This window comes from Crocodylus siamensis, chromosome 4 (assembly GCF_052110815.1).
Source record: "Crocodylus siamensis isolate JL-2025a chromosome 4, ASM5211081v1, whole genome shotgun sequence".
In the NCBI taxonomy this organism is placed as follows: domain Eukaryota; kingdom Metazoa; phylum Chordata; order Crocodylia; family Crocodylidae; genus Crocodylus; species Crocodylus siamensis.
This window is the reverse complement of record NC_143398.1, coordinates 160525360-160550924: the sequence shown is the minus strand read 5'-3', so window position 1 is coordinate 160550924 and position 25565 is coordinate 160525360. Positions and strand designations below refer to the sequence as shown.

General features: G+C 46.7%; 1 protein-coding gene across 4 annotated transcripts in view; it reads left to right on the top strand.

Annotated features, from left to right (window-relative positions):
- The window catches only part of SOCS7 (suppressor of cytokine signaling 7), a 35880-nt gene extending 12313 nt beyond the window's left edge, over positions 1-23567 (top strand). For 2 of the 4 annotated variants that reach the window (XM_090044591.1, XM_090044590.1), the window contains 6 exons: positions 1691-1821; positions 2554-2722; positions 6256-6384; positions 9380-9515; positions 9965-10122; positions 16206-23567. In XM_090044591.1, the coding sequence (XP_089900717.1) occupies positions 1691-1821; positions 2554-2722; positions 6256-6384; positions 9380-9515; positions 9965-10085 (686 nt within the window). In that variant the 3' untranslated portion in view covers positions 10086-10122; positions 16206-23567. Of the gene's footprint in view, positions 1-611; positions 714-1690; positions 1822-2553; positions 2723-6255; positions 6385-7544; positions 7584-9379; positions 9516-9964; positions 10123-16205 lie in introns of those variants that run through there. The other 2 variants (XM_090044589.1, XM_090044592.1) reach the window with 2 other exon arrangements.
- Positions 23568-25565: the final 1998 nt, after the last annotated feature.

The following is a 25565-nucleotide window of genomic DNA, read 5'->3' as shown; positions in this document are numbered from 1 at the left end:
TTTTTTTTCTTTTTTTTCTTTTTTTTTCTTTCTTTCTTTTTTGGGGGGCAGGAGGCAGGCTTCTTGACATCCTTTACAGTGGGGTGACCCCAGCTTCCTATGTGGAAAATGGTTTCCAGTGCTGCTCTAAATCAGCTGGAGCAGAGGGTTGGTGAGATGGATTCTTTCTCCCAGGTGTAGTGTGCTAACTGAACATTATTCCCCTGCTGTTGCTGGCTTCAGAGGCCACAACTCAGATGTGTAGACCCTGCATGTGGCTGCATGCTGGGCTGGCTCTGGGCTTCAGGAAGCCTGTGTCCATATTTGTCTCGTCTTGCATACCGTCTTCTGAAATGATTTGATTTAGAGATTAACTTCTTCATTTGCAGGAGCAGAATGCAAGTGTGAGTGAGTGAGAAGTGTGAGTCCAGGTACAGTGAAGACTTGGAAGTTCAGAGCATTTGTCCAATACCTGCTCTTAGGGCAGCCAGTGAAAGATTGTGATTTGTCTGCTGCTGCGCCATTCTTCTGCAGGCTGGACATGCTGTTGCTCTGCTGGCAGGCACTTGGCAGTGTAGCAGCTTGCTTGCTTTCCTGTGTTCTCAATCTTTCTTGCTTCTGTTCTCTTCTAGATGATATCAGTGGGACGCTGCCTACATCTGTCCTAGTGGGTCCGATGGGGTCTTCCCTGCAGTCTTTCCCTCTGCCTCCGCCTCCTCCACCCCATGCCCCAGGTCAGCTTAGCTTTAGCAGCAAGGCTCCATTTTTTCAGAGATCTAGACTAATTTCTTATATTGTAAACTTAAGGTTAGGTTGTCTCAAAGACCCGTGGCAAGTCTTGGGTGTTGCTTCCTCTGACCTGTTCAAGTTATGCATAACCAAGCTGGTCTTTTACCTATTGTGCTGTACACAAAGGCATAGCTTTGTTCCTTGTCCTTTTTAAACGACCTCTTTTTACATGTTGTGTGTCAGACTTTGCTCCTTAGAACAGTGTTACAGAATAAGCATTCAGGTTTGACAGATATTAGATCTTATCCACTCCCTCCCTTAGCTTCAGCAGAACTAGATTATACATCAAATGCAGCCCTGCCCTGTGGTGGCTGAAGGTTTGATGACATGGTCTAAGTGGTGCCCTCCCTCTCTGACTTGTGTCATGACTAGAGTCTTGTCTACTAGTGTCAGCAACTTCAGCACTGTTATGGGAATAGGGCTTAATGCAGGAGAGCTATTGAGACTAGGGAGCCTGTTTCTACACACTGTCATAAGTCACTTCTGGGGTTGTGCACTTACAGGGCAATAACATTTAATCTTTAGTTTCCTGTCCTCTGGGTTTAATTTTTTTAAGCTGTCAGATCTTGACCCTCAGCTGCTTTGACCTCACTTTTTAGCTGCTTTGTTTAAAAAAAAAAATAAAATAAAAAAAAGGTAGAAAAGTATAAGGTTTTCCATTGACTTCCTCCCAGCTGATGTAAGGAAATAGCTAGTAGACACTGGGTTAGTCTTCTTAGGAAATCTGGACAGTGACTCTTGCTGTGTCCTTCTCAAGGACGCCATCACTTAGCACAGCTTTCTATTCCCTGCTGCAGCTCTGCTACCCCTGTATTGTCCTCGAGAGTTGAGGGCCTGCTTGGGAAAGGGTGGCACACTGTTCTTTGGAGATGGCCCCTATTGGTAACAGTTGCATGGCACTTGTTTATTTGTTCCCCTGCAGATGGATTTCCACGGATTGTCCCACTCCGACCGGCGGAGATGGTGCCCAGCCAGCCCTCCCAGCATCTTCAGTGCCCCCTCTACCGACCAGACTCAAGTAGCTTTGCAGCCAGCTTGCGAGAACTGGAAAAAGTAAGAGGTTCACATTGCCAGGTCTATGGTTCTTAAAAACCCCTGTTGAGCAAAGGATCTCTGCTGTGCTTTAAGTCTGGGAAAAGCTCCCCCCCACCCCTTTTTTTGAATGGGGCTTCCTTAATTCTCCCTTTACAGACCTGGAGTTGGGGAGAGTGGGGGTAGGAAATACAAACTTCATTCTACCCTTTCTTTCTTCCAACAATAAATACCCCAACTCTCAATCCCCTGTTCAGGGCTCTAGATGTAGGCTGCAGCAGTGTGGTATCTCACTTAGTCTGGTAGCACAGTGATATCCCTGATTAAGGACAGTGACCTATTGTGATTCTGTCTTTCCTGGGTGGGGGGTGAAATGGTTTTAACTGCCAGAACAGAGAGAAGAGTTGGGTAGTTGTGAGATGTCACTATCTTATTTTTGGTGAATGTTTGTCCTTTCTAAGCTGGCTTCTTTGTAACAGGTTGTAGAAGGAACTTGTCACTGAAAACCCTTGTCAGCTTCAGATTGGTTTCATAGTGTAATTAACAAATATGACAGATTGCACCTTTTGAGATGGAAAAAATCACCCTGCAGAGGAAATGTTGCTGCCTTTTCTGTCACTATGGGCAAAAGCAGTGTTGAACTTTCTTAATTCTTTCTGGGAGCACTGATGCTATGAAAGGGGAAGCAATATGATAGGCAATTGTTTTGTATCTTATCAGAAGTCCAGTGATGTTCTGGTCCTCTTTTGGCAGTGTGGATGGTACTGGGGACCGATGAACTGGGAAGATGCAGAGATGAAGCTGAAAGGGAAGCCAGATGGGTCCTTCCTGGTACGAGACAGCTCTGACCCTCGTTATATCCTGAGCCTAAGCTTTCGATCGCAAGGTATCACTCATCACACTCGGATGGAGCACTACAGAGGTATGTGACTGAGGGTCTTAGAATGTCCCTGGAGGTGGCTGCAAAGGGGTGACTAAATGTAGCCATGCTTTGTCTTATGCTTTTTCTGTGCCTGCTGACCTCAATGAGAAGAGTCCTGTGGCTTGATCTCAATCCACAGGCCCCAGCTGGAAATATTTGCGTTGTCCTTTGTGATTAGGGTACCTCTCCTTTACAGAAGAATGTTCCTCCTGAAACCTTTCCTAAATGAAGAGTTGCATATGGTGATGGAGCCCTCCATACCAGCCTAGGTGCAATGACTGCTAGAGATGGTGCAGAAATTTAACAGCCCTGAATGCATGTTGGATTGCTACAGCAAGTTGTAAATGCGTCCCTCCACTTGTCTTCACTCCTGTATGCACTGTCTTCCTGTTTCCTTTCTGAAACAGTAACAACTACACTGAGAAATCCAGCAATGCAACATGGTCCCTTAGCTTCTCTTCCTTCTATGCCTTCTCTGCATGCCTTGCTTTGGGAAGCTGTATGTGGAAAGAGCTAACTTCCCTAACTAACTTCACCTAGGAAATGGGAAGAGCAGAGCTGTACTGAGATGGCATAGCTCAGGGTGTAGCTTTACGTTGTGGCACATTTATTATGGAAGCACCTCTCCTATATTCCTAGAGGTCAAGCATTTAGATCGGTTGGTTCACCTGTTAACAGGAAGGTGATGCCTTGGAGTTACTAAGTTCCTTTGCTTTTGAGGGTCTTTCACATGCTTATCTTTTGGGGCAGATCAGCATCCTCATCTGGCTAGTACTAAGCCTGCCCGTTGCCAAGCTGAGGTTTTAGTTCTGCTATTGTGGCTTTTCTATTCTGAGAATGCTTTGCATGATCTCACATCAGCCCTTCCTGCCTTGTTCAACACTAAAATGTACTTCTCTGTCCCTACATGCACATATTCTGAGTTGGCTTCAAATATGGTATTTCTATGACTTGCCTGCACAGTGTGATTTGTGAGGTTAGCAGAATGCCTGACTCTCTTGCTTTTCAGGGATAGCACCATCAAAACAGTCTTATTTTCCTGTAGCAAACTGACAGCTGTCCACTGTAGATTCCTGAGCACCTATGATGTCTTAGCAGTCAGGGATCTTCTAATTCCTTGTGGAGCCTTGTACTCAGAGGGCCATTGTTTCTTGCAAAGCAGTGTCACTGCACATTAGCTGGTGACTAATAATGGTAAATGTACATCTTTGGATTACCTCTGCCTCTCACCCATCCTTTGCAAGTAACTAGCTTCAGACATTGATTCAGTAGAGTGCATGAATAACAGTAGGAATATAAGTGGGATTGCTCATGGTTATAATTAAGTACTGCAGGTTTTCAGGCCTTAGATTATAAACTCTCCAGGGTCATAAATTAAAGTTTCAGAAGCATCAAGTTCTGCTTTCAAAACTGACCAGACATTAGGGCCACTTTCATTGGACATCAGTAGGACTTAGATTTGTGCCCTTTTGGAAAATGGTGCTCTTGAATGTCTCTGAAGATGCTACTGATTTCTTATGTCAGTGTTTGGAGTAGAAAGCCCTGCTTTCTGGCACTTTTTGGCAGAATAAATTGGAGCTCAAAGCTCCCTTGATACCCCAACAGGCAGTTCTCCAGCACCATTAAGGGGACATTATTTCCTTCCAAAACCCCTGTGCAAAGGCTTGAATTAGCTATCTTTACATTCATGGTGGGATTGCCTATGTCTCCTGCTGAATGCGCTACAGCTGTTTTGAAAATTGCAGAGCTGAGCACCTTGATAAACTAATGAAAATGACAAATGACTGGGCTGGGAGAATGGTAAATAGATAAATGTTTGACCTTCAGATTTCAGGTAGGTGAAAAAGCAGAAAATAAATTCTTCTTGGAAGCTTCTCTGCTTGTTTTTTTTTTTTTTTCTCTCCCTGTAGTGCTGACCAGCAGGGCTTTTTATCAGATGTGCTGTGCTGATCTACTGCTGCTGGCTTTGAAGCCCTTCAGAGCTGTTGAGTGGGAATTTGTAGGTCTTCTCTCCCTGTTGTTGGCCATTGCTTCCCATTGTCAGTCCCTAATTTCAGTGATTGTATTGAGGTATAATCCAGATGCATTTATAGGCAAATTCACTTAAAAATGTGCAGAGTCCAGAGGTTTTTGTGTGTTTCTGGAGCTTGTAGCCTACATTCTATGCAAGAACTTAAAGTTCTCAGCAACATGCAAGCATAATTGAGCTCTCCTGTGCATTTTCTATAGCAGTGTGATGTCACAAGACACATGGCTTAATGCAGTCCTTTTAGGGGTTGTCAGCTCTGTGGTTCTTAATAACTCTCATATGCAGAGAGGTGTCCTGAGATAATTTAGGTGCATCCCTACCAGCACCTGTATAAATGATCTGTCCTATGTAAAGCAGGTTGCACTCAAGTGATTTACTGGTCCAGATTGCAGCTTTGCAGGCCCTGCTCTGTGCTGGTGGAAACATGTCTGTCTTTGGGGTTTACAGCATAAGACTCTTGGTAACAGATGGTTGCCCCACAGTGTCTGGTGTAGCCTTGGCCATCAAAGTCAAGATGGGAACCATCACCTATGTTCATATTCTGTCAAGGGTGTTTTCCCTGCTGGGGTATTTCTAGGTTCTCACAGTTGCTCTTAGATTACTAGATCTCCTCTTTGCCCTGGCCTCAGGTTACAGGCTGAGCAGGGCAGGCAGCCAGCCAGTGTAGGATGTACAGACACTGCTCCAAAAAGCAGAAGACAGATAGATCAGCTTTTTTGGTGGGGAGGAGGAGTTGATCTGGTTGTAGGAAAAAAGCTCATGAGGCCTAAACTGGCTTCTTGGGTTTAAATTAACCTGTGCAGTCATATGTGAGGGGAAGGATGCTTTATGTATTGCTGCTTCTCAGTTTCATTGCTTGCTTGTTGGTATTGAGTGGTGGGGCAACATGGGACCTCCTGTTAATGCATCTGTGGGAGGGCCATGTTAAGGGTTCTGTCAGCACACCCCGCTGTGTGCAAGGCCATCCCCACATGGAGGGTGATAGTCCTTGAGAGCAGGAAGGGTCTCCTGAGGTTGTATTCCAGCATGTTGCCATAGGTTTGGGTGGATTGTTCTTCAAGGCTGGCACTGTTGGGGACTTTCAATGCGGCATGTTGTGAAACTGGACACGTTCATCCAGGATAGCCCTAGGTAAGAAACATGACCATAAGCTTGCAGCCTACAAATTAGGACCTCCTAGGCATCTGGAAGCTGAAAGGGAAGAGGGGCAGGAGAGGATCAGTCTGGATAGGCGTTGCATAAAATTTCTTCCCCCTCATCTGTACTCTGCCACTAGGTGAGACAGGACATGGGGTCTGACCCAGATGGAGTTAACACCCCACTGAGGTGCATGGGCTGGTTGTCTGCAAATGCTGGCAGACATCATAGTAGTGCTTATGCTTGAGTCAAGTTGGTGACCTCCCCTTTTGGGAACCTGAGTTGGCCACTCTGCTTACTAAGTGATCTCATCTTCTTCTCCTGTGGCCTTGTAATACAAAACACCTTTTTTCTATCTCTTTGGAAGGAACTTTCAGCCTGTGGTGTCACCCCAAGTTTGAGGACCGCTGTCAGTCTGTGGTGGAGTTCATAAAGAGAGCAATCATGCACTCAAAAAATGGGAAGTTCCTTTACTTCTTGCGATCCAGGGTTCCAGGTGAGTCTGACCCTTTAAGCCTTATTAACCCTATGTGGTGTGTGTGTGCGCATGTGCCTCATCTGCAGTGCCCTCTTATCCCACTTCTTAGCTAGGACTCTGATTGCTCGACCCTGATGAGCATTCTTAGCGCTCTGGCTTTTAACTGCCCCTGCAAAGCAGATCTCTGCAACTGTCAGACCACTGCACTCTTAACCCTATAGCGTTAGACTTTTTTTTATGGACAGCCTGATGAGCATGGAAGATCTCCATGCTTACTGTGAACATGGCTGCATGCACTGTGTTGGGATCTGCCTCTTCTGCATTCAGTTAAATGCTTATTAAAACGTTGCTTCCCCTAGTCTCAGCACTGTCCTTGCAGGCAGCTCCACACTCTGCACTTGTCCATTCTCCTGTAGCTCCCACCCACCTGAGACTCCTGAAAGGGAGAATGAAAGAGAGTGATGTTAAGCTGTGTGTATACACAAGAAAGCTTCTAGGCAGAAGGCTGAACATGAGTCTCAAGCACTAGCTACTGTAGATTGAACCTTGTGGGGGGTAAGCAGTGCCAGAGCACATTAACAGGCAGGTGCTTGTGAGCACAAAGGGAGCATTGTTGAGGTTTTACCAGTGCATGCTTTATGGTGCCCTGTCATGCAAGCACTCCATGATTCCACCCTGTCAAAGCTCAGCTCCTTGTGCATGTTCTCTTTTTCTTGCTGCTTAATTCAGCATGACAAGAGAGCTTGCATGCATGTGTTCTGTCACCAGCACCTTCCTCCTCTGACACATGTAGAAGCTGGTGGGCTAAATCCAAGGTGATAGGAGGGAATTACTTTTGCCCCACACAAAAGCACAGCTGGTTTTGAAATGTAGGGGGGAGGATAGTAGAGGAAAATAGAATTTTATGAAGGAGGTGCACAGTGACACTAAGATTTCAGGGAAGCAGAATATCCTGCCTGGTCATCTTTGAGCACATGGGCATAGGCAGGTGCAAAAGTGCTCTGTCCTCTGCTTCAGGCTGTACCTAGCAACAGGGTGATCAGATAAGCTTTGTAGCATTGTTATGGGGAGAGAATTTACCACATGTACCGTAGCAGCACCTGACTGAGATTGGGACCCTGTTGTGCCTCAGCCACACTGAGGTGGTCCCCACCCTGACGAGCCTTCCATCTGAACAGGCAAAGGATGGGAGAGACCGTGATATCCCTATTTTACAGGTGAGTCTTTGAGGCACAGTGTCAAATGACTTGTCCAAGGTTGTGCATACTGTTGGTGACAGGGCATTTTGTTTTTCACTCCAGACTAGAGTCCTTGCCTGGTGTATGCTCCAAGGCTATGTAGAGTTTGGCTGAGCAAAAATGTGGATGGAGGGAGGTGGAGTTAGTTTGAAATGTATATGCACACATTATGCTTGGGGTGGTGGTGGTGGCAGTGGCCATTTCACAAAACCTTTAATATGTGCCCTTATTGTTGTGTGCTTTAGCCTCCAAAATGCTTTCTTTGTAATCCCCAGTTCTTTTCTTGTATTTTTTCTCCCAAAGTGCACAGCAGTGCAGGTTTTCCTAGCTTTCAAGGAGGATAGCTTATCAGATCCACTTGCTTCTAATAAGAAGGGTTCTAGAAAATAAATGAACACCTCACTCTGCATGGGAATTAGTGCCTGGCTCTAGAACTGCCAAACCAGCCATGAAGTGTCATCTGGTCTGAGAGCTTACCATGCCCTGGTGGGAGTTACCTGTAATGCAAAGCCCCCTTATAGTGTGTTCTGTCGGGCATGGGCTTTTTCACTGGAAGAATATCTTGGATCCACATCTCCGTGTCCTCGTTAATGCTGTAGTGCAGCTAAAATGCTGCTAACTCCCTGGTGTTGGGGAGAGATGGGGGTGGCTTCCAGTGTGGCTGGCTGCTGGCAGGGAGACATATGGCTAGCACAGCATGCAAAACTCTTGCTGTGTCTCTGGCATTCCTGGCCGAGCTCCCAGGGGTTTATTCCTCTTTGGGGTGGAGGAGGGATGATGGTCCTAGTCTTCAGTTGATTCCTTTTTTCTTTGCTTTCTCAAAAGCTGGCTCTGGGCTCCCTGTTTTGCCTGGAGCAGATTGGAGTCTGCTTCTATGTGAAGAGCTTCCCTGCTTTTTCTTTAAATCCTTTCACTGGACTCTAAAGCTTCTGAGGGATGCAGGCAGAAAGCTTCCTGCCAGCAGGAGGGAGGCTAGAGTGGAACTAGTCCTAGTGCAAAAACAGACCAGGCACCATGCACACCATGAATTGGGCTCCCATGGAGCTGCCCAAGTGCTGTTGTCCTACCCTCAGTTCTAGGCTTCGGTTGTTGCCCTTGGCTTTTGGGGTGGGGAGGAGGGAATTTGAGGCAACTGCATCTCCAGAGCAGGCCCGAATGTCTGTGCATGGGCCAGACTGGAGCCAAGTGTAGTAGTATGCTTCCTACACTTGGGGGTTGAGTATTGCCCCTCTTTACACCTAACCTTCTAATATCAGGGAGCATCTGCCTCCCATCCCAGTCTGCCCTGTTAATGTTCCCATCCAGCTAAAGCTTTATACAGAGCAAAGCCTGTGTCAGCTTCCCTGCTCCCCTTTCCTCACTGTTTTCCAGTATGCCTAAAATCTGATGGATTTCAGAGGCCCATTGCTCTCTCTTTTGTAAAATGATGCTCTGTCTGCTGATTGTTCTCAGAGGGCTCTATTGGGAGCTTTGATGAATCCCAATATCTGCTTCCCTGCTAAAAATAATCGTAGTGGGTTTGGCATTAGTCAGAGGGGATTATTCACAAGTAAATCTGGGGAGGCTCCCAGAGATTGAGAAAAGGCATCCTTTCCTGCACAGCATGCCTTGAGATCCTGCAGCAGGGAAGAGAAGCAGCTGCCTGCCCCACAACATGTTGCTTTACCCAGATCTCTCATTTTACTACAGCTGGTTTACCCCTTTCTGGGTTTTTCAAAGCCATTGTATTTCTACCTATGATAAACAAGTTACCATCATGTCCTGTTCCTCATCAGGTCTCCCTCCAACTCCAGTCCAGCTCCTGTATCCTGTTTCCAGGTTCAGCAATGTCAAATCCCTCCAGCACCTTTGCCGCTTCCGCATCCGGCAGCTCGTCCGCATAGATCACATTCCAGAGCTCCCACTGCCTAAGTATGTCTCAGGGGCCAAGGGTGGGGGAGCTCCTTTGTTTGTCAGTGTAGAATGTTAATGCCCAGTCCTGTGCTCTTAAATTGCTATCATAAGTGAAAGCTCTAAAGCCGGCCATGATCAGAGCAGGAAGGGAGGGACCCTTGGGGAGGGGCACTTTGCTGCTTGTTGAGGTACCATGCTGTTAGAGAGGAGACAGTAGGCAAAATGGCCTCTGGGGTTAACAACAGCAGAACATACAGGAGTGGTGGGTGGCCCAAAAATGCAAAGCATCAGATCTGTCAGAGAAGCACAAAAGTCCCTGGTTGCGGGCAACTTTTCTCATCCAGGCAGCAGGGGCAGGGCTGGCTTTTGGGAAATAATGGAGGGGGAGGAAGAGGCATAGCTGTAGCTTTTTTTAAACACGGACTGTTGTGATATGCTATGAAAGTTTTTGCCCATGCACTTTACAGGCCTTTGATCTCCTACATCCGGAAGTTCTATTACTACGACCCACAGGAAGAGGTGTACCTCTCACTGAAGGAAGCCCAGCTTATCTCAAAACAGAAGCAGGAGACCGAATCCTCAACGTAGCGAGGCTGCCTTGTCTGTCTTGTTGCTGTCCCTGATGGTAAATTCCCCATTGCTGTCCCCAGGCATATCCTGGATGGTACCAAGATCCAGCATTGCATTTATCTCCTAGCATGTGCTTGGCCCTGAGTAGGAGAGCAAGGCTTATCCCATTAAACCAACCCCCTGAGGGTTGGTTCTGTCATTTTCCATCACTGCCCCATCCCAAACCATCTTCTATGGGGTTCCCTTCTCTGAGGTGTGCTTGGGCAGGGGTAGTGGGAAGATACCAGCTGCTTTTGACAGTGTTGGGTTCTTCAGTGTGTCACAAGCTTGTCTACGGACATAGTAGGAAACCTCAGCTGTCAGTACAGTACACAGAGGCAGAACCAAAAGTAAACTCCTGGGGCATTAGAGCATTCCCCTTGCATGTGACTGTGCCTGTAAAGAGCTTGCACAGCCCCTGCAGTCACCAGGAAACTGCAATCTTGGTATGAAGAGTGGGAGGGAGATACCTGTTCCATTTATATACAGGGTATAAATGGGAACCTGAAACCCAGAGTGGGGAGATGCCATCCTGGTAATTCTCCCTTTCCAGCCAGTTGCAGAAGTGAGCTATTGCAAGAGAATTGCTTAACAATGCAATTCCTTTAATCAAAAACAGCTCTCTCAGTGCCCAGGCAGACTAGCCTCCAGTAATCTGTCTCACTGCGAAGCATCTTAACATGCAGATGTGTGCAGAGGAATTCTAATGAGTCGTTAAATGGTATAAAGGCAGATGGAAGGTCCTGGGGTGGGTGGAAGAGATCACCAGAGATCTAAGTTGAAGATGATGATTACTTTTGTTAGGTGCTGGTTAATTGTGTAAATTCAGTTTCAGCCTTGCTGGGAGAGCTAAGGTGAGATCCTGGGGTATGGTTCATCATGAAGAATTATATTGCAAGTAGGAAACACAGCTGCCTGCCTGCCTGCCTCACTCCCAGGTGGACATTAGTCACCGAGGGCAAGGGACTGTCTGTTGCCTGTCCATGAAGAGCCAGCTTCTGCAGTTGGAAGCCAATATTTTCTGTGTTTCCCTCAGAGTGGTAGATCATCAGAAAAGGCTGCTCAACTCGGCTGGGGTCCAGAGTTCTCCTAAGGCCAAGTATTTTGTTTGGATTGCTGTCAGTGGATCCCTTGTCCTGCCTTCTAAATTGCTGCTTGCACTCAGTCATCCTCCCATCCCTGTGATGTGGTGACCACTGGCTGCTTGGGGTGGAAGCCTGGAATTTCCTTTTGAGAACAGCTAGTAAACAACCTGCCCAAACCGAGATGGAAAGAAAAGGGAGAACTTTCTTCCTTGCCTTTGCATCCTGACTGTTTGGAGCACTTGACAGCTGGATAAATCCTGACTCCTCCTGCTGGGCAGCTGATTTCTCCAGCAAGGACAAAATTGATTGGATGGAGTCTGCTACTAACAAGGGGTAGATTTACTTAGTGGAAACGGATGCTTTATTTCTTCTACAGAGGTTCTGACCTGTCCTGCTTGCTGAGGTATTATGGTAGCTTCTGCCTATGAGTTGAATACATATTCAGGGTCTTTGTACTGCACAATTATATGACTTGTAGAATCTGCCCCTCAGGGCATGTTCTCCTTCCATATTCAAGGCTCATATTTAAAAAATCTCCTTCACAGCCAAGAGGGTTAGAAACTATAGCTGAGCTGATTGTAACCAGCACAATATTTACAAAGATCCGGAAATCACCAGCCTCCTCCGCCCCACTTCTCCAAAGCAGTAGTGAGTGTTGGTGTTTGTGTGTGCTAGTAAGCCACTGGAGGGAGTGCAGCCCGTTGTTGGAGGCAGTTGGAAACCCAGAGGGCCTTCTCCCATGGTTGTTACACTGTAAACACCCTTCAGTCCTGAACAGGGAAAAAGGTGCTGCAGAATTTTCACAGTAGCCATGCTGAAGAGGCAGTTCTAGCTTGTTACCCAGCCTTGAGCCAGTGTCTATGTACCGCAGGGTGAGGCAGGCATGCAGACTGTCAGACAGGCATAGCAAAATAATCTCAGCTTCAGGTCTCTTCTCATCCCTGTCCTCAGCTCTGGCTTTATGGCCCCAAACCAGAACAGGTCAAACCTCTCTGCTGGGTGTTGTCGAAGCCTTTTCAGCTTCTGTCACTGAGGGACAGAGGAGACATCCTTCCCATTTTAAGTGTTCCTGACCACTATAGGAGTATCCAATTCAGGGCTTCCCTGCCTCTTGTGTCCTGCCTGTCTGCCTTAAAGCTGGCTTCCTGTAGGTCACACACCTGTTGTTAGTTACTCATGGGCTTATGATGTCAGGGTCCAGATGTATAGGGTCCATAGTTTATAACATGAACACTGCAGTCCTGTGTACATCCAAAAGCTTACTGCTCTTGACAAGAGATATGATGCCTTCCTATTTGCATATCTGTGACTTGCTTGAAGGATGGGGGTTTTGTCTATGATTAGCTCTCCTCCCCAAGTTGCAGGCAATATAGAGTGAGCTTTGGGTTTGTGGCATTCACAGAAATGCAGTAGCAAGGACTCATTCATAAATTCAGATGCATATGTCTTCTGTATAACCTGGCCAAAAGCTGCCAGATAAGGGCTTCTGTAGCTGGGCCCTCAGGGAAGATTTGGAGCACACACATTAAACACATGAGAGGGTAGTACTTGCTTGGCATCTCTATCCTTTCTAAGTTAAGGAGATTGGAGAGGAGGCAGATCAATCAGAAAAGCTACCCTGTGTATAGTGCTGACACTGGGAGCAAAATTCTGGGAGAGCAGGTCCCCTGAACTACTTTGAGTTAAGTGCTTGCTGCCAAGAGGTGGGTTTTCCTAGTGAGGAAGGTGTTGTCAGTGAGATTCAAAGGGATTTACAGAATAGCCACTAATTCTAACTAACTCAAATATGAAATTGGAGGACTGTTGGCAGTAATATATAACCTATTGTTGCAAATGGCCCCAGTGCAGAGGATTGGCAGGTTACCAACATAACACTCAGTGGTCTGCAGTTCCCAGCATTGCCCCTGGAGCCCTTTCTGAAGACGGGTGTTATTTCCATCCCTAGCAAGTGGTAGAATCTATGATAAAGAATAAAATCAACAGTCATATGACAGAAATATGACTGGGAAAGAGTCAGCATGGCTTTTTTGGGGGGGAAATCCTGCCTCCCCAGTGTGCTTGAGTTCTTTGGCTGTCCTAACAAACATGTGGACAAAAAGGATCCAGTTGACATGAGCTTTTTGACACGAATGCTCACCAGAGGCTTTTGAGAAACTGAGTTTCCAAGGATTGGAGGAAAGGTTCTTTTGTAGACTAAGCCGGTTAAGAGAGGAAGCAAGGGGTAGAGCTAAAATGGTCACTATTGAGGATGAAGGGAGGTCAGAAGTGGAGTCCCACAAGAGTCTGTGCTGGACCTGGTTTGTTCAACATTTTCATTGTTGATTTGAAAATGGGAGAGTGCAGTGAAATGTCCAAGTTTTCAGCTAATGGTAAATTATCTTGGGAAGTCAAATGCCAAGCTGATGGAGAAAAACTGAAGAAAGACCACACAAAGCTAAGTGAGTAGGCAAAAAAAAAAAATGGCATATGAACTTCAGTGTTGGCAAGTGCAAGGTCATGCCTATGGGGGAAAAATACCTCAATTATATATGTACACAGTGCTGGGTTCTGAACTAGCAGTTATGATTCAGAAAAGAGACCTTGGAGTCATTGTAGATAGTTCTCTAACAACATTTTTAAAACATCAGCTCAAAAAAAATTATCAAGGGCCACATTTGTGAGAGCCCTGCAGGGGAAGTGATGTTAAGGGGTAACCAACACGGGTTTGTGCCAGGCCGATCCTGCCTGACTAACCTGGTATCTTTCTATGACCAGGTAACAAAAAGCTTAGATGTGAAGGAGGAAGTCAATGTCATCTTCTTGGACTTCCAGAAGGCCTTTGACACAGTGTCCCACCCAATTCTGGTGGACAAGCTGAGGGACTGCGGCATTCACGAATGCATGGTCACATGGGTGGCAAACTGGCTCCCGGGGTGCACCCAGAGGGTGGTAGTGGATCGGTCGATGTCGACCTGGGAGGGTGTGGGCAGCGGAGTCCTCCAGGGCTCAGTCCTTGGGCTGGTGCTGTTCAACATCTTCATTAGCGATCTGGACGAGGGTGTGGAAAGCACCCTGTTCAAGTTCGCTGATGACACCACGCTGTGGGGTAAAGTGAATACACCGGCAGGCAGGGACCGCATCCAGGCAGACCTGGATAGGTTAGAGAAGTGGGCAGACCTGAACAGGATGCGGTTCAGCAAGGACAAGTGCAGGGTGCTGCACCTGGGGAGAGGGAACCAGCATTCTGGTGATAAGTTGGGGGCTGACCCTCTTGGCAGCACAGGGGCAGAGAGGGATCTTGGAGTCAGACTTGACTCCAGGATGAATATGAGTTGCCAATGCAACGAAGCAGTAGGCAGGGCCAACCGCACCCTATCGTGCATCAACAGGGGCATCACTAACAGGTCCAGACAGGTCTTGCTCCCTATCTATGCGGCGCTGGTCAGGCTGCAGCTGAAGTACTGTGTCCAGTTCTGGGCGCCACACTTCAAGAGCGATGTGGAGAACCTGGAGAGGGTCCAGAGGAGGCCACTCATATGGTTGGGGGCCTCCGTGGCCAGCCCTATGAGAAGAGGCTGAGGGACCTGAATCTCTTCAGTCTCCACAAGAGGAGACTGAGGGGGGATCTTGTGGCTGCCTACAACCTTATTAGGGGCCAGCAGCAGGGACTCGGGGAAAGTCTGTTCACCAGGGCCCCCCTTGGAGTCACCAGGAACAACGGCCACAAGCTGAGGGAGGATAGGTTTAGGTTAGCTATTAGGAAGAACTACTTCACTGTAAGGGTGGCCAGAGCCTGGAATAGGCTCCCCAGAGAGGTGGTGCTCTCACCTTCCCTGGAAATCTTCAAGAGGAGACTGGATAGGTACCTGGCTGGGGTCTTATGACCCCTCCCATCCCCAGTGCTCATTCCTGCCCATGGCGGGGGGGTCGGACTTGATCTTTCTAGGTCCCTTCTGACTCATAGAATCATAGAATCAGTGAATTTGCAGTGGTGACCAGAAAAGCTAATAATGTTGGGTATCATTTAAGAAAGGAAATGAAAACAAAGCAGAGAACATTATCATTCCACTATACAAGTCCATGGTGTGCCCACATTTTGAATAGTGCGTGTAGCTTTCATTTCCACATATCAAAAAGTATGTAGTACAGGGGTGGTGGATGTGGTCCATGGGCCATTCTATCCGGCCTGTGGGGCCCCTAGAAAATTAATTTTTATCTTCCCCTGGCTGCATGTCACACAGCCCTCAATGGCTTGCCAAAACTCAGTAAGTGGCCCTCTGCCCAGAATAATTGCCCATCCCTGATGTAGTAGAATTAGGAAAGGGACAGAGAATGGCAGCCAAGTTGATCAGGGTATGGAGTACCTGCCTTACCAGGAGAGACTGAAGATGCTGGGATTCTTCAGTTTAGAAAGGAGAAGGCTGAGGGGGAATATGAAGTTTTAAAATTCTGAAGGGCGTAGACTAAGTGAATGGGGAACTGTTATTCACCAAGTCTGACAATACTAGAACAAAGGGGCACCCCTGAAATCAGCAGGAGGCAGGCTTAAAACACTTTATTATGCAGCACATAGTTAACTTGTGGAATTCATTGCTCCAAGAAGAGAGGCAGATAATATAGCCAGGTTCAAAAGGGACTGGACATTTCATGGACCCATCATCCATGAATTTAACTACTAAATAGAATAGACAGGTGTATCCTTTGGCACTTCTAAACCAATGATGGTGGATGCCAGCAAGGGTAGGACAGGGCTAGTTCACTCTAGATGTACCTTGTTCATATGCTCTTCCAAAAGCATCCACTCCTGCCATTGTTGGAGACCGGATGCAGGGCTGGGTGTGGACCATTGGTCTGACCTCATAGTACCTCTTTTGATTCAAGAACAGAGAGAGCTGCTCCCATGGGGTCTTCTTTACTATTGCTGCTGCTGCCCTTCCACAGGGAACTGATGCTCCATTGCTATCGCAGCTTCCAGGTGGGCAGCTCACATACTGCTTCTAGCAGGCCAACTCTAATCCCTTTGCTCTCTCTCCAGTTAGGAATTTGCCTGCCAACCTCCTGTAGCATGGACCCCCAACAAGGCTACAGTGGCAAGGAGGCTCAGGAGGGAGGAGCCCGGCTCTGCAAGACCGACTTCTGCTCTTCTGGCTCTTTTGTACCCTGCCAAGAAGCACAGCGGCATGGGGGTGCGGACCTCAGCTCCCAGCTCGGCAGAGGAGCCTTGGAGGGCACAGACAAACACAGCCTCTTCGCAGAACAAAGAATGTCACAGCACTATTGACTGGTTATTTTTGGGAAAGTTTTATTTTTGATGTCTTCATTTTTCCAGCATGGGAAATACTGTCTTAAGAGTGGCTGGATTTCTGTCCCTTACCTTGAGCAAAAGGCAGGGGAAGAGAAGGGGGGCTGTCCAACAAGCTCACCTGATCCAGCCATGCTGGAGAAACTGCCTCTCAGCTCCTGCTGATGTGGGTCCAGCCCAAGAGCTGTTCTGAAGCAGACTGAGCCAGATTTGTGTGCAGCTATGTAGAATAATGGGGTGGGGGGATGGGGGGGGAGGGAGGGAGGGAGGAAAGGCGTAGCGTTCTACACAGCGTGCAGCTGCATAGATCCTGTGCTTTCTAGGGGACGAAGAGAGCCAAGCATAGCCTGAAGCAGTTGTGTTGCTTCTGGAATGTGGGGTGGTCCCATGCTTTTCTGTTGTATCCTGGGAACGAGCAGTGCATGCTCCTTTAGATCAGTCTGGAGCCTCCTGCTAAACAGAGTGGAGCAAGGAGCCTGCTTCTGAAGAGGCCATCCACCACTGGGCAAACACTGGCAGACTTCCCTGAAGAGTCTTCAGCAAAAGCCTTTGACAGTTCCTCCTGCAATAACGTGGAATCTAGCAAAGCTCTAACTACAACTGCCTCTGTTCCAGTCATCCATAAACCAAGGGCATCCCTGCCTTGCCAAAGCAATCTCTGCCTTCCAGAGCTGTGGGTCCTTTTGTTACAGCCTTTGTGCCAGCTATTCCCAAAAGCTGTGAATGAAGTGGTTTGTTTGTTTTTTAATGAAAGGAGCAGTGTGGAATCCTGATAACTAATTGCCAAGGCATATGGGACAGCTTTTGAACTGAACAAGGAGGAACCAGTTTTGATCCTCCCTTCTTTGTTGAATGGGAAGATTTAAGGAGAGAAGCCTAATGTAGTACTCGGAGACAGCATATAATTTTCACCCCCCTCTCCCCTGATTGATTCTGTATTTATAGCCTTTCTGGGGATAAACTAGGATGTTCTGTGATGCCTATTCACAGAACAGCTATCGCTGATTGGATCAGGAAGGGGGACGGGGAGAGGAGGCAGGGTTGTTCTTTCCATAATCTTGTTAAGTTCTCCATGGCTTCTTGGATTTGGCAGAGGTCATTCTCCCATCTTCTCAAGGAACCTGGTCAGTTTGTTTCCTCAGGCTTCAACTGCAAAGAAGGGACATTTGTTATTAATGGTAAAATGTAGTCTGTCCTGCAGTGAGGTTCTCTCTCCATGTGCTGTATTTAAAAAAAAAAAAAAATGGTGTTCCCCATCTCAAATCATGGGAGGTGGGGCAGAAGCAGAGTCTCCTGGCAGCAGCATGGCCCACAAGTTGAGATGGTTGTCAGCCACTGTGCAGCCTTGGTCTGCCCACCTGACAGCCCTTTCTGGTGGTCTTGCCATGTGGGTGTAGCCATTGAGGAACATGTAGGCTTTGCAACCCTCCCTAGAGGATGCTTACTGAGATTTAGAGAAAGTAGCTTTGAAAATCAGGGTTGCCTCACTCGGTAACGCCTTCCAACAGAGGTTGCTGGAGAACTGGGCCTCCCCTTCTCATTTGATATCCCTGGCTTTTTGTCTCAAAAAGAATGTGCTTATTGTACCAATTAAAGGATTAACCTCCAGATGAGGCCAACCACCAGGTTTGAAAGTGCTACTGAGTCTGCATCATAGTGGTGCATTTGTATTTTGAATGTGGGGACCAGGAGGGGATTGATACCCCAGTTAAGTCTTGCCATTCTGGGTGCCTGGCTTAGATGCTACAAGAGGTAGAACGTAGTGCACAGCCCAGCGGGTCCCATCAATGAGACTCCCAGGAGTTTTCCTCTTGTTGTGGGCAGCTCCTATGTGCCCTCATAGGCTGAGCTCTGCAGCTGACAACTGAGTAAGGGTAGAATATGCAGGTCTTCCCACACAAAGGTGGCCACAAGAGCATTGGGCAAGTGCTCTGAAGTTTGAAAATCCATCTGCACTATTTGGACATCCATGAGTGCATCTCCATCGGTGGTGGGTGTGATTGCTCTACCCAGCCCTTTGTGACACCTTGATTGCACTATAGATGGAAAATTTAAATGTTCAGCCTTTGGCTGAAAAGAAGAAGAGAATTTATTTCCCTTATGGGAAGCAGAAAGACACCTCCAGAATGTCTCTAAATCTGTGGACAACTGCAAAATGGCTCTCATTAACCAGCTGGGCATCTCTGAAGGCACTGAGATGCGAGAGCCAGTGAAGCCGATAAAGGCAAGGTTGTTGGGCTTGGCTGGCAGCTTCTCTTCTGCTGGTCATGTAGGATGCCTGGCATCGATGTGGAGCCTGAAGATCTTGAGAATCTCCTTAACTTTGAGATGGCCACAAAAATCTCCTACTCCAGGTTCTTTCTGCTGTAAGGAATGATGCAAGCTGTCAACTCAGTGCTGGATTGGGGGGAGCAAGCATGGAGAGAGAGAGAGAGAGAAATAACCAGGCTGGATGAGAGAAGGGGGAACTTGAAATGGCAAACACTGAGAAGCGGTGGAGAATCAGATGCTGGCCCCAATGGCATTGCCTGAACAGGGGAGAGTAAAAACGCACAAATCTACACCCCAGCAGGAGCTGGGTCAAAAAGAAATCCTAATCTCTACTGCTCTGACTTCTTTTTTTCTTCTCATAACTAGTTTTAATTCTCCACTCTACCTTTTCCTTTAAGTTCAATGCAACTACTGATGTTTCATGCCTGCTGAGTAGCTGAGTCTCATTCCTGCTGAGTAGCCTAGGGCAGGTCATGTATCTGGAACAGGAGCTGTCCAAGAAGAGAAGTAAACTGGTAATACTGTTGCATCTGGATTTGGGCTGCTGTGATCATGCTGTAAGAGAACATTCTCCACGGCCTGTCTGGCAACTCCCGCTGTTACTTGAAACACGTATGCTGCAGTGGGCAAGTGTTCTGGCCAGATGGTGGGTGGCTAAAAAGGGCTTTGAGGGCTACACCATGTATACCTGTGGCTCATGCTCTTGAGTTGCTGGTCCAAGTGTTGCTTTATTTTCTCTCCCTGGTGCTAAGGTCCCCTGGTTATGGAATGTAACACTGTCTGCATCTCAGCATAGGAGGTTCCTGGACTTCTGGAAACTTCAGTCTTAAAAGCAGGTTCCCCTAAAGCCATCCAAAAATTAAAAAATAGAAGCTTACACACCGAGCCATTTCTCTGGGGAGGAGTGAATGAGGTTTTACCTGGTTTAAAAAAAAAACAACAAAAAAACTGGCCAAGTATTTTCTGCAAGATTCTGTTTCAGTAGCCTCTGATAGCTTTTAGTTTTAGAAAGGATTAAAGGAAGGGGTAACTTTCTCAAGATAGGAGCATGCAGGATTCTAGGTGCTAAATCTCTATGTGGTTGTTTTGTGAGGTCACTTTGATCAGCATCAAGCTGAGGTCACTGTAGTGGCCACCCTGAATCAGCCTCTGTGTGACAGCAGCTGTTATGAGGGTGCAAAGTACCCTCCCTGTAAACATCCGTCACTGTCTTTCTACAGCATAGGTAGTGATGCCGAGGCAGAATAAGTTGCCCAGTAACCAGTCTGCTATCCACATTGCATCTCTCTGGATAATGTCCCTATGTTCCTGGAATAAATGGAGCTGTTTAGAAACCCACAACTAAAACAAGCTTGCTGTCCATATTCTAAAGTACATTCGTCTCCCTGCCAGGTTTCTAGGCTATAGTTTTTCCTGCAGGAAGGGCAGCCACCTTGCCTGCTTTTGGAACCTCTGAATGCTCATACTGCTCCAATTCAGAGACTGCTAGCCTGACAGTTTCTGGGGTCAGAAGGGACCTGAACAGATCAAGTCAATAGATAAAGCAGGCTTCTTCCCAGGTGGCTATGGCCACCCTTAATGAGTGTAGGTGGCCTAATACAGAGATCTGAAAGGTGACCATATATCCTCTTTGTCTTGTGAGTGATTCCATTGCTATGTAGGGAGGAACACTGAATGCTTTGTCCCTGTGGGAATCTCTTATTTGTAGGTTAGCAGTTTATCTTGATTTAAAGGGATGCTATCAGCTTGATTCTGAAAGTTATTTAAAGCAGCTTTCTTGTCCTGAGCTGATTCCTTTTAAGAGGCTTTTTCTTCTCCTTGGTTTATCAGCGCCCTTTACAGTAAAGAAGGGATTGACTGGACTGGGGGGGGGAGGAAAGGGGGTGAGAGGTAATATGACTATATAGGATATGAATAGGCAGTGAAATTGAGTATACGCAAGTTGGACAAAGTAAACTTGAAAAAACCCATCTACCTTGTCCATTTTGCTAGTGGAACTGGGGTCAGGACAGAGCATCCAGCCATATGTATCTGTATTTCAAGTTGATGCGGCTCCTTTAAACTTACATGGTGTAAACACCAACTTGTGCTTATTGCGTATGTGTTGCCATCCCTCTTTTCACTGCAGTGACATTTCTGGGTAGTGAAATGCTTTTGACTTGCTCCTAGGGAGCAAATCTTTAATAAACAGAAGGCAGCTGTTTCATGAGCATCAGGTGCCAGTTGCTCCTGAACATGACTTGATGTGAAAGTGGCTCTGAACTGTGCCAGGAAAGGAAATAGCTGATGTCCTCACTTGACGTGGAACCATCTTGCATGCTGGTTAAAGAGGTGTTCAAGGAAGCTAGCAGGCAGACTCAGAGTCAAAACACTGGGATTTTCCCCATGACAAGTATAAAGCTAGAGCTAGAGGCTGATGACCCTTTTCTATGGAAAGGAAACACTACAAGAAAGTGGAATTTGAAACCAAGTCATGTTTGTTTGTATCCAGCCTCTAGCCAAGCAGGGAATAGAGAAGTATTTTGTGCCTTTTGATGCTGAATCCAATCTGTACAGCATCCAACTTCCAAGTGTTCAATCCTCATTGTGATACTTCTGGTCCAGTCTTACCTCAGAAGCTCAATGTATTGAGTTTTGGGTTCTTCTGAAGGCCCACCCCAGCCCCCAGGCTCTCCTTTATAATTTGTCTAACATCAGGTGACATGTGGGTAAAGTCTTAGGACTGCTGCTCTTTATTTAGGGGGTGCTACTGCAGTGACTCCTACCCACTGCAAAGACAGTAGGCCTTGTCCTGAGGGTATGCCGCTGGCCTACTGTTCCCTCCTGTGGGGGACTGGGCAGCCTCAGTCCTGAAAGGAGGCCAAGAGAATGGAATATGAAGCACCGTGTAGGTATCACCCCCGTGAGTGAAACCTTCTTGTGGGACAGGGGTATCACTACAGCCCTGACCCCTGCCATGTGGGCTCTAATTTGTAAAAGGGTGATTTGGTTCATTCTGTCACTTGGGAATGGACTTCGCTTGTAAAAACCACTCAGACAGGAGCAAGCAGGGTGTGCGGATAGAATGATGTAACCCTCCCTCCAAGGCAGTGCGAGCTTTCCTGTACTGTGGGGACCTTAGCCCTGGGAGTGACCGATGACTGGGTAGAGTCTCACAGGATGTCTGGTGAGGCAGGAATAAGCATCTCCCTACAGCAAGGGCTTTGGCTGCCTGAGAAGGTTGCACCAGGGCAACTTGAATTATGTTTTTCAACTGCTGGCTTAAACGAGGTTAGAAAGCAGAGTAGGGACTCCGATTTTCTGAGTAGCTCATAGCAATTCTTGCCCCTTTCTTGTGGTCTTGATAATCAGCACCTCCAGAACAGTCTTCCCACACCAGTCTCACTAAATCTTTTTAATGGCTTAAGTGATGCTGGGGCAGTTTCTTCCCTCTAAAAGTTTCTAGTGTCTGCCTCCAAAATGCACCATCTTGGCAGCAATTGAGCAGAGGCGGCAGTTTGCTTGACTGGTGAATCCCATCAAATCATTCACAGTTGGGTGGGAAAAAAAAAAGGCCTGTACAGCCCCACTGTTTTCTCTGTTCTGCTATAGCTCTGCCTTGTGCCTACGGACCATTTTAATTACAGATCCAGCCCATACTAGGACCGTAAAAGGTATCAGCCTTGATCAGGGACCCACAGATGGTCTTTATCTACCTATACGGGGTGGCCCCTTTCAGTGACATCATCAGGTGTCTTGTAAGAGTTTGCACCTTTGTCTAAGCAGGACAAAGGCCTTCCCATGCATGGGCTGACCTGGGACAGGGCTCCACTGGCAAGGAAAGGTTCCACATGGCAGACATTGCTGAAAGGGACAGTCTTCCACCCTTCAAGCAGTCTGGATGTGAAGGGCACTTGTCCATGGGTAGGGGAGGAATAGCAAGGGCTGTTTCTTGATTCTTTGCAGTTCATAAGGCTTGGCTTGTCCATTACTCTGGATTATCTTGAGCAGAGATCTGGCTGCCTTTGCTGGAGGACTCCTCAGAGTTCTCAGGCAACTGTCTGAGCAGGCTGCCTTTTCTGCACCTTGTTATCTAAAACATAGGGAAGGGATTTTTCAGAGGAAGTCTCAATCAGGCTGTGCTTTCTCGTGAGCTGATCTCCCAATCCAGTCTTCTGCAAGGAAACAGGACAACAGAGACCTGACTTTCTAGCTTGAAACCGGAGCAGGAACAAGTGGACAGCATGCTCTGCTAGCAATCAGACTATGCGTCTACTCCTCACGCCACTGACTTGCTGTGTCACCTTGAGAAAATCTCTTAAACCTCTTGTGCCTGTCTTGCCCACTTGTACAGTGGGCCTAACAATGCTTCCTTTAAAGCATTGGAGAGGAGAAGCAGGCTGTGCACTAAGAGAAATGCAGACAAACTCAACCCCCCCAAACTTCCATGCCTTTATACAAAGAAGCAAACAAAAGGGGGAGGGAAAGGGGGATAATTGTTATTTTACAAGCTATTTTTAAAAACTGGAAAATAGTCAAAACACTGGATTTGCAGCCTCCATTTAAAACAAAAAATGGAGCTCCTGTAGGAGCTTCTGATAATTACTGTATTTGAGTTTGGTGGATTTGAATCAAGCCATATGTAAATCTTTTGCATAGATCAAAGGCTCTGATTTCCATGCAGTCCAGGCCAGTGGCTTCCTCGAATGGATATGGACACTTGTACATTGGGAGCAAGGGAAGCTAAGTTACCTGTGGACAAGCCAGGAAAAGGCAAGTGCAGCAGAATGGCTCCAACTTGAACCCTGGATGGAGCACTGTTAAAATGTGGAGTTGTTCTGCTGCTCTGATATGGTTTCTGGCTTGTTCATATGTAACTTGCAACCCAGCAGTTGCTGCGAGGCATGGAGCAAGGATTTTGCATGCTCCTTTCCTCCCTTCCCCCTCTCTTTTTGCAGCAGCTCCAAATGTACATGTCCATACCCTATGTTGGAATGTGCTTTGTAAAACAACTGGATAAAGCTTCTGCACTTACCAGTCCAAACCCAGGACTCGTCCGCCACCCTCCAGCAGAAATACAACTTTGCTTACTCTCTCGTTTTATCTTTTTTTTGTGCTTAATTTATTAAAATAGTTGCTGTATAATTTATTTTCATAAACTATATATAAAGTTACTAAGTGGTAAAAGCAGACTTGCAGGTCAATCTTTAAAACAAAAAAAAAATGTTGTTTTGATATAAACATGACCAATGCACTTGGAGTGTGTTGGGTTATGGGGGGTGGCGGGGGAAGGCTGGCTGTGCCTGTGGAATTAGTTCCAGAATGGGTTTGTCTGTATATATTGTATTAATAGGCATGTTTGGCCTCTTGTATGGAGACATTAGTAACTGCTGCAGGCCCCATCTGGGAAGCCGGTATTCAATTCCCAGTTCTTTTTTTGTAAATTGTCAGTGAGGGAGAGCTCTGACTTTTGTGTTTGTAACTCCTTTTTATTGTCGTTTGGACCAATGGAGTTTTTGGTTGGGGTGGGGAGCGGGATTTGAAATAAAATGTTTAGAAATTTTTCTTTGTGCTGTGTGTCTCTCATTCTGTTCTCTCTGTGTATACTGTCCCCACTACAGCCCACCCTTCAGTGAGCAGGGGTCCACAGCCTCAAGGGATTCACTGCTTCTGCCTCTCTCAGCCCAGAGTTCAGAGATCCTGAGCTGCTACCCAAGGCTGTATAGCAGACCCTTTGCCCTCTCTTGGTGGCCTGGTCCCTGTTTGCGCTGGAGTGGTATGATGTACAGGCCAACCACCCCACTGCTGTCTGTACTCCAGCTACTAGAGGTAGGGAGCAGGTCTGCCTATGTCCTTAGACCAACATGGCTACAACCTATACCCTAGGAGGGGGTTTGCCTTGTCTGCCATCCTGCCTCACTTCCTGTCCTCACAAATTTTAGAAGCTGGTATGTATGTTGCTTTTCCCAAAGTGGGAATACTCTCTGGGTAAGAGAGAAATGATTAAACAGTACAGGTAAGGCATATCAAGTGAATGATTAGAGTTTATAAAATGTGCATTTATTCAAAGAAATATCAGCCTTATTAATATTTAAAAGAACTTGATCCTGCATTTTCTAAGTCCTAAGTTACAGAAAAGCCTCCAGCAAGTGTCCAGCCTGTTAAGGGAAAAAGAGCTTACATAGGTCTCAGAAACTAAGTTTTTAAGAAGCACTAACCAAGCACTAACTGAGCAAGCTGGTAAGAACAAGAGTGGAAGTTCAAATGTAGACCTGGATTTTTATACTTTTATTACCTGACTAACAATCAGAAGCTTACTAAATCAGGCTAAAAATATTTTAAACCATGTTTCTAATAGGTTCTGCTGATATTCATACGCTTTTGTTCCCTATTTAAGCTATATCTTGTCTCAAGTTGAATCTAGCTAGCACACTGATTTTTCAAACAAGGTGGCGAGGCTCCGTGGGATGCCCTGAGATCCTTTCAAAGTGCCACGTAATGTTAGCACTGTTACGATAATCTACAGCAGTGGTTCTTAACCTTTCTGGGTGCAAGGCACCCCTCCATAGCTTATGTGAATTAAATGGCCCCCAATTTCAAAAAACAATTTACAAATTACACTGCTTACTTCCTTACACAGGGGCTAGGCAGTAGTGGTAGGGGATCATCCAGGCAGGGCCAAGTCTTGAGCCTGTCCTATCTACTTAGCTTATTTCCACATGCAGTTACTTATTTCCCAACACCTCATGGCAGCAGCCCTAGCTCCCTGGTTGAGAATCACTGATCTAGTGTGCTTATGAAAGGCAGGCAATTATTTTGGGTGCTGCTTTTAGTAACCAAATC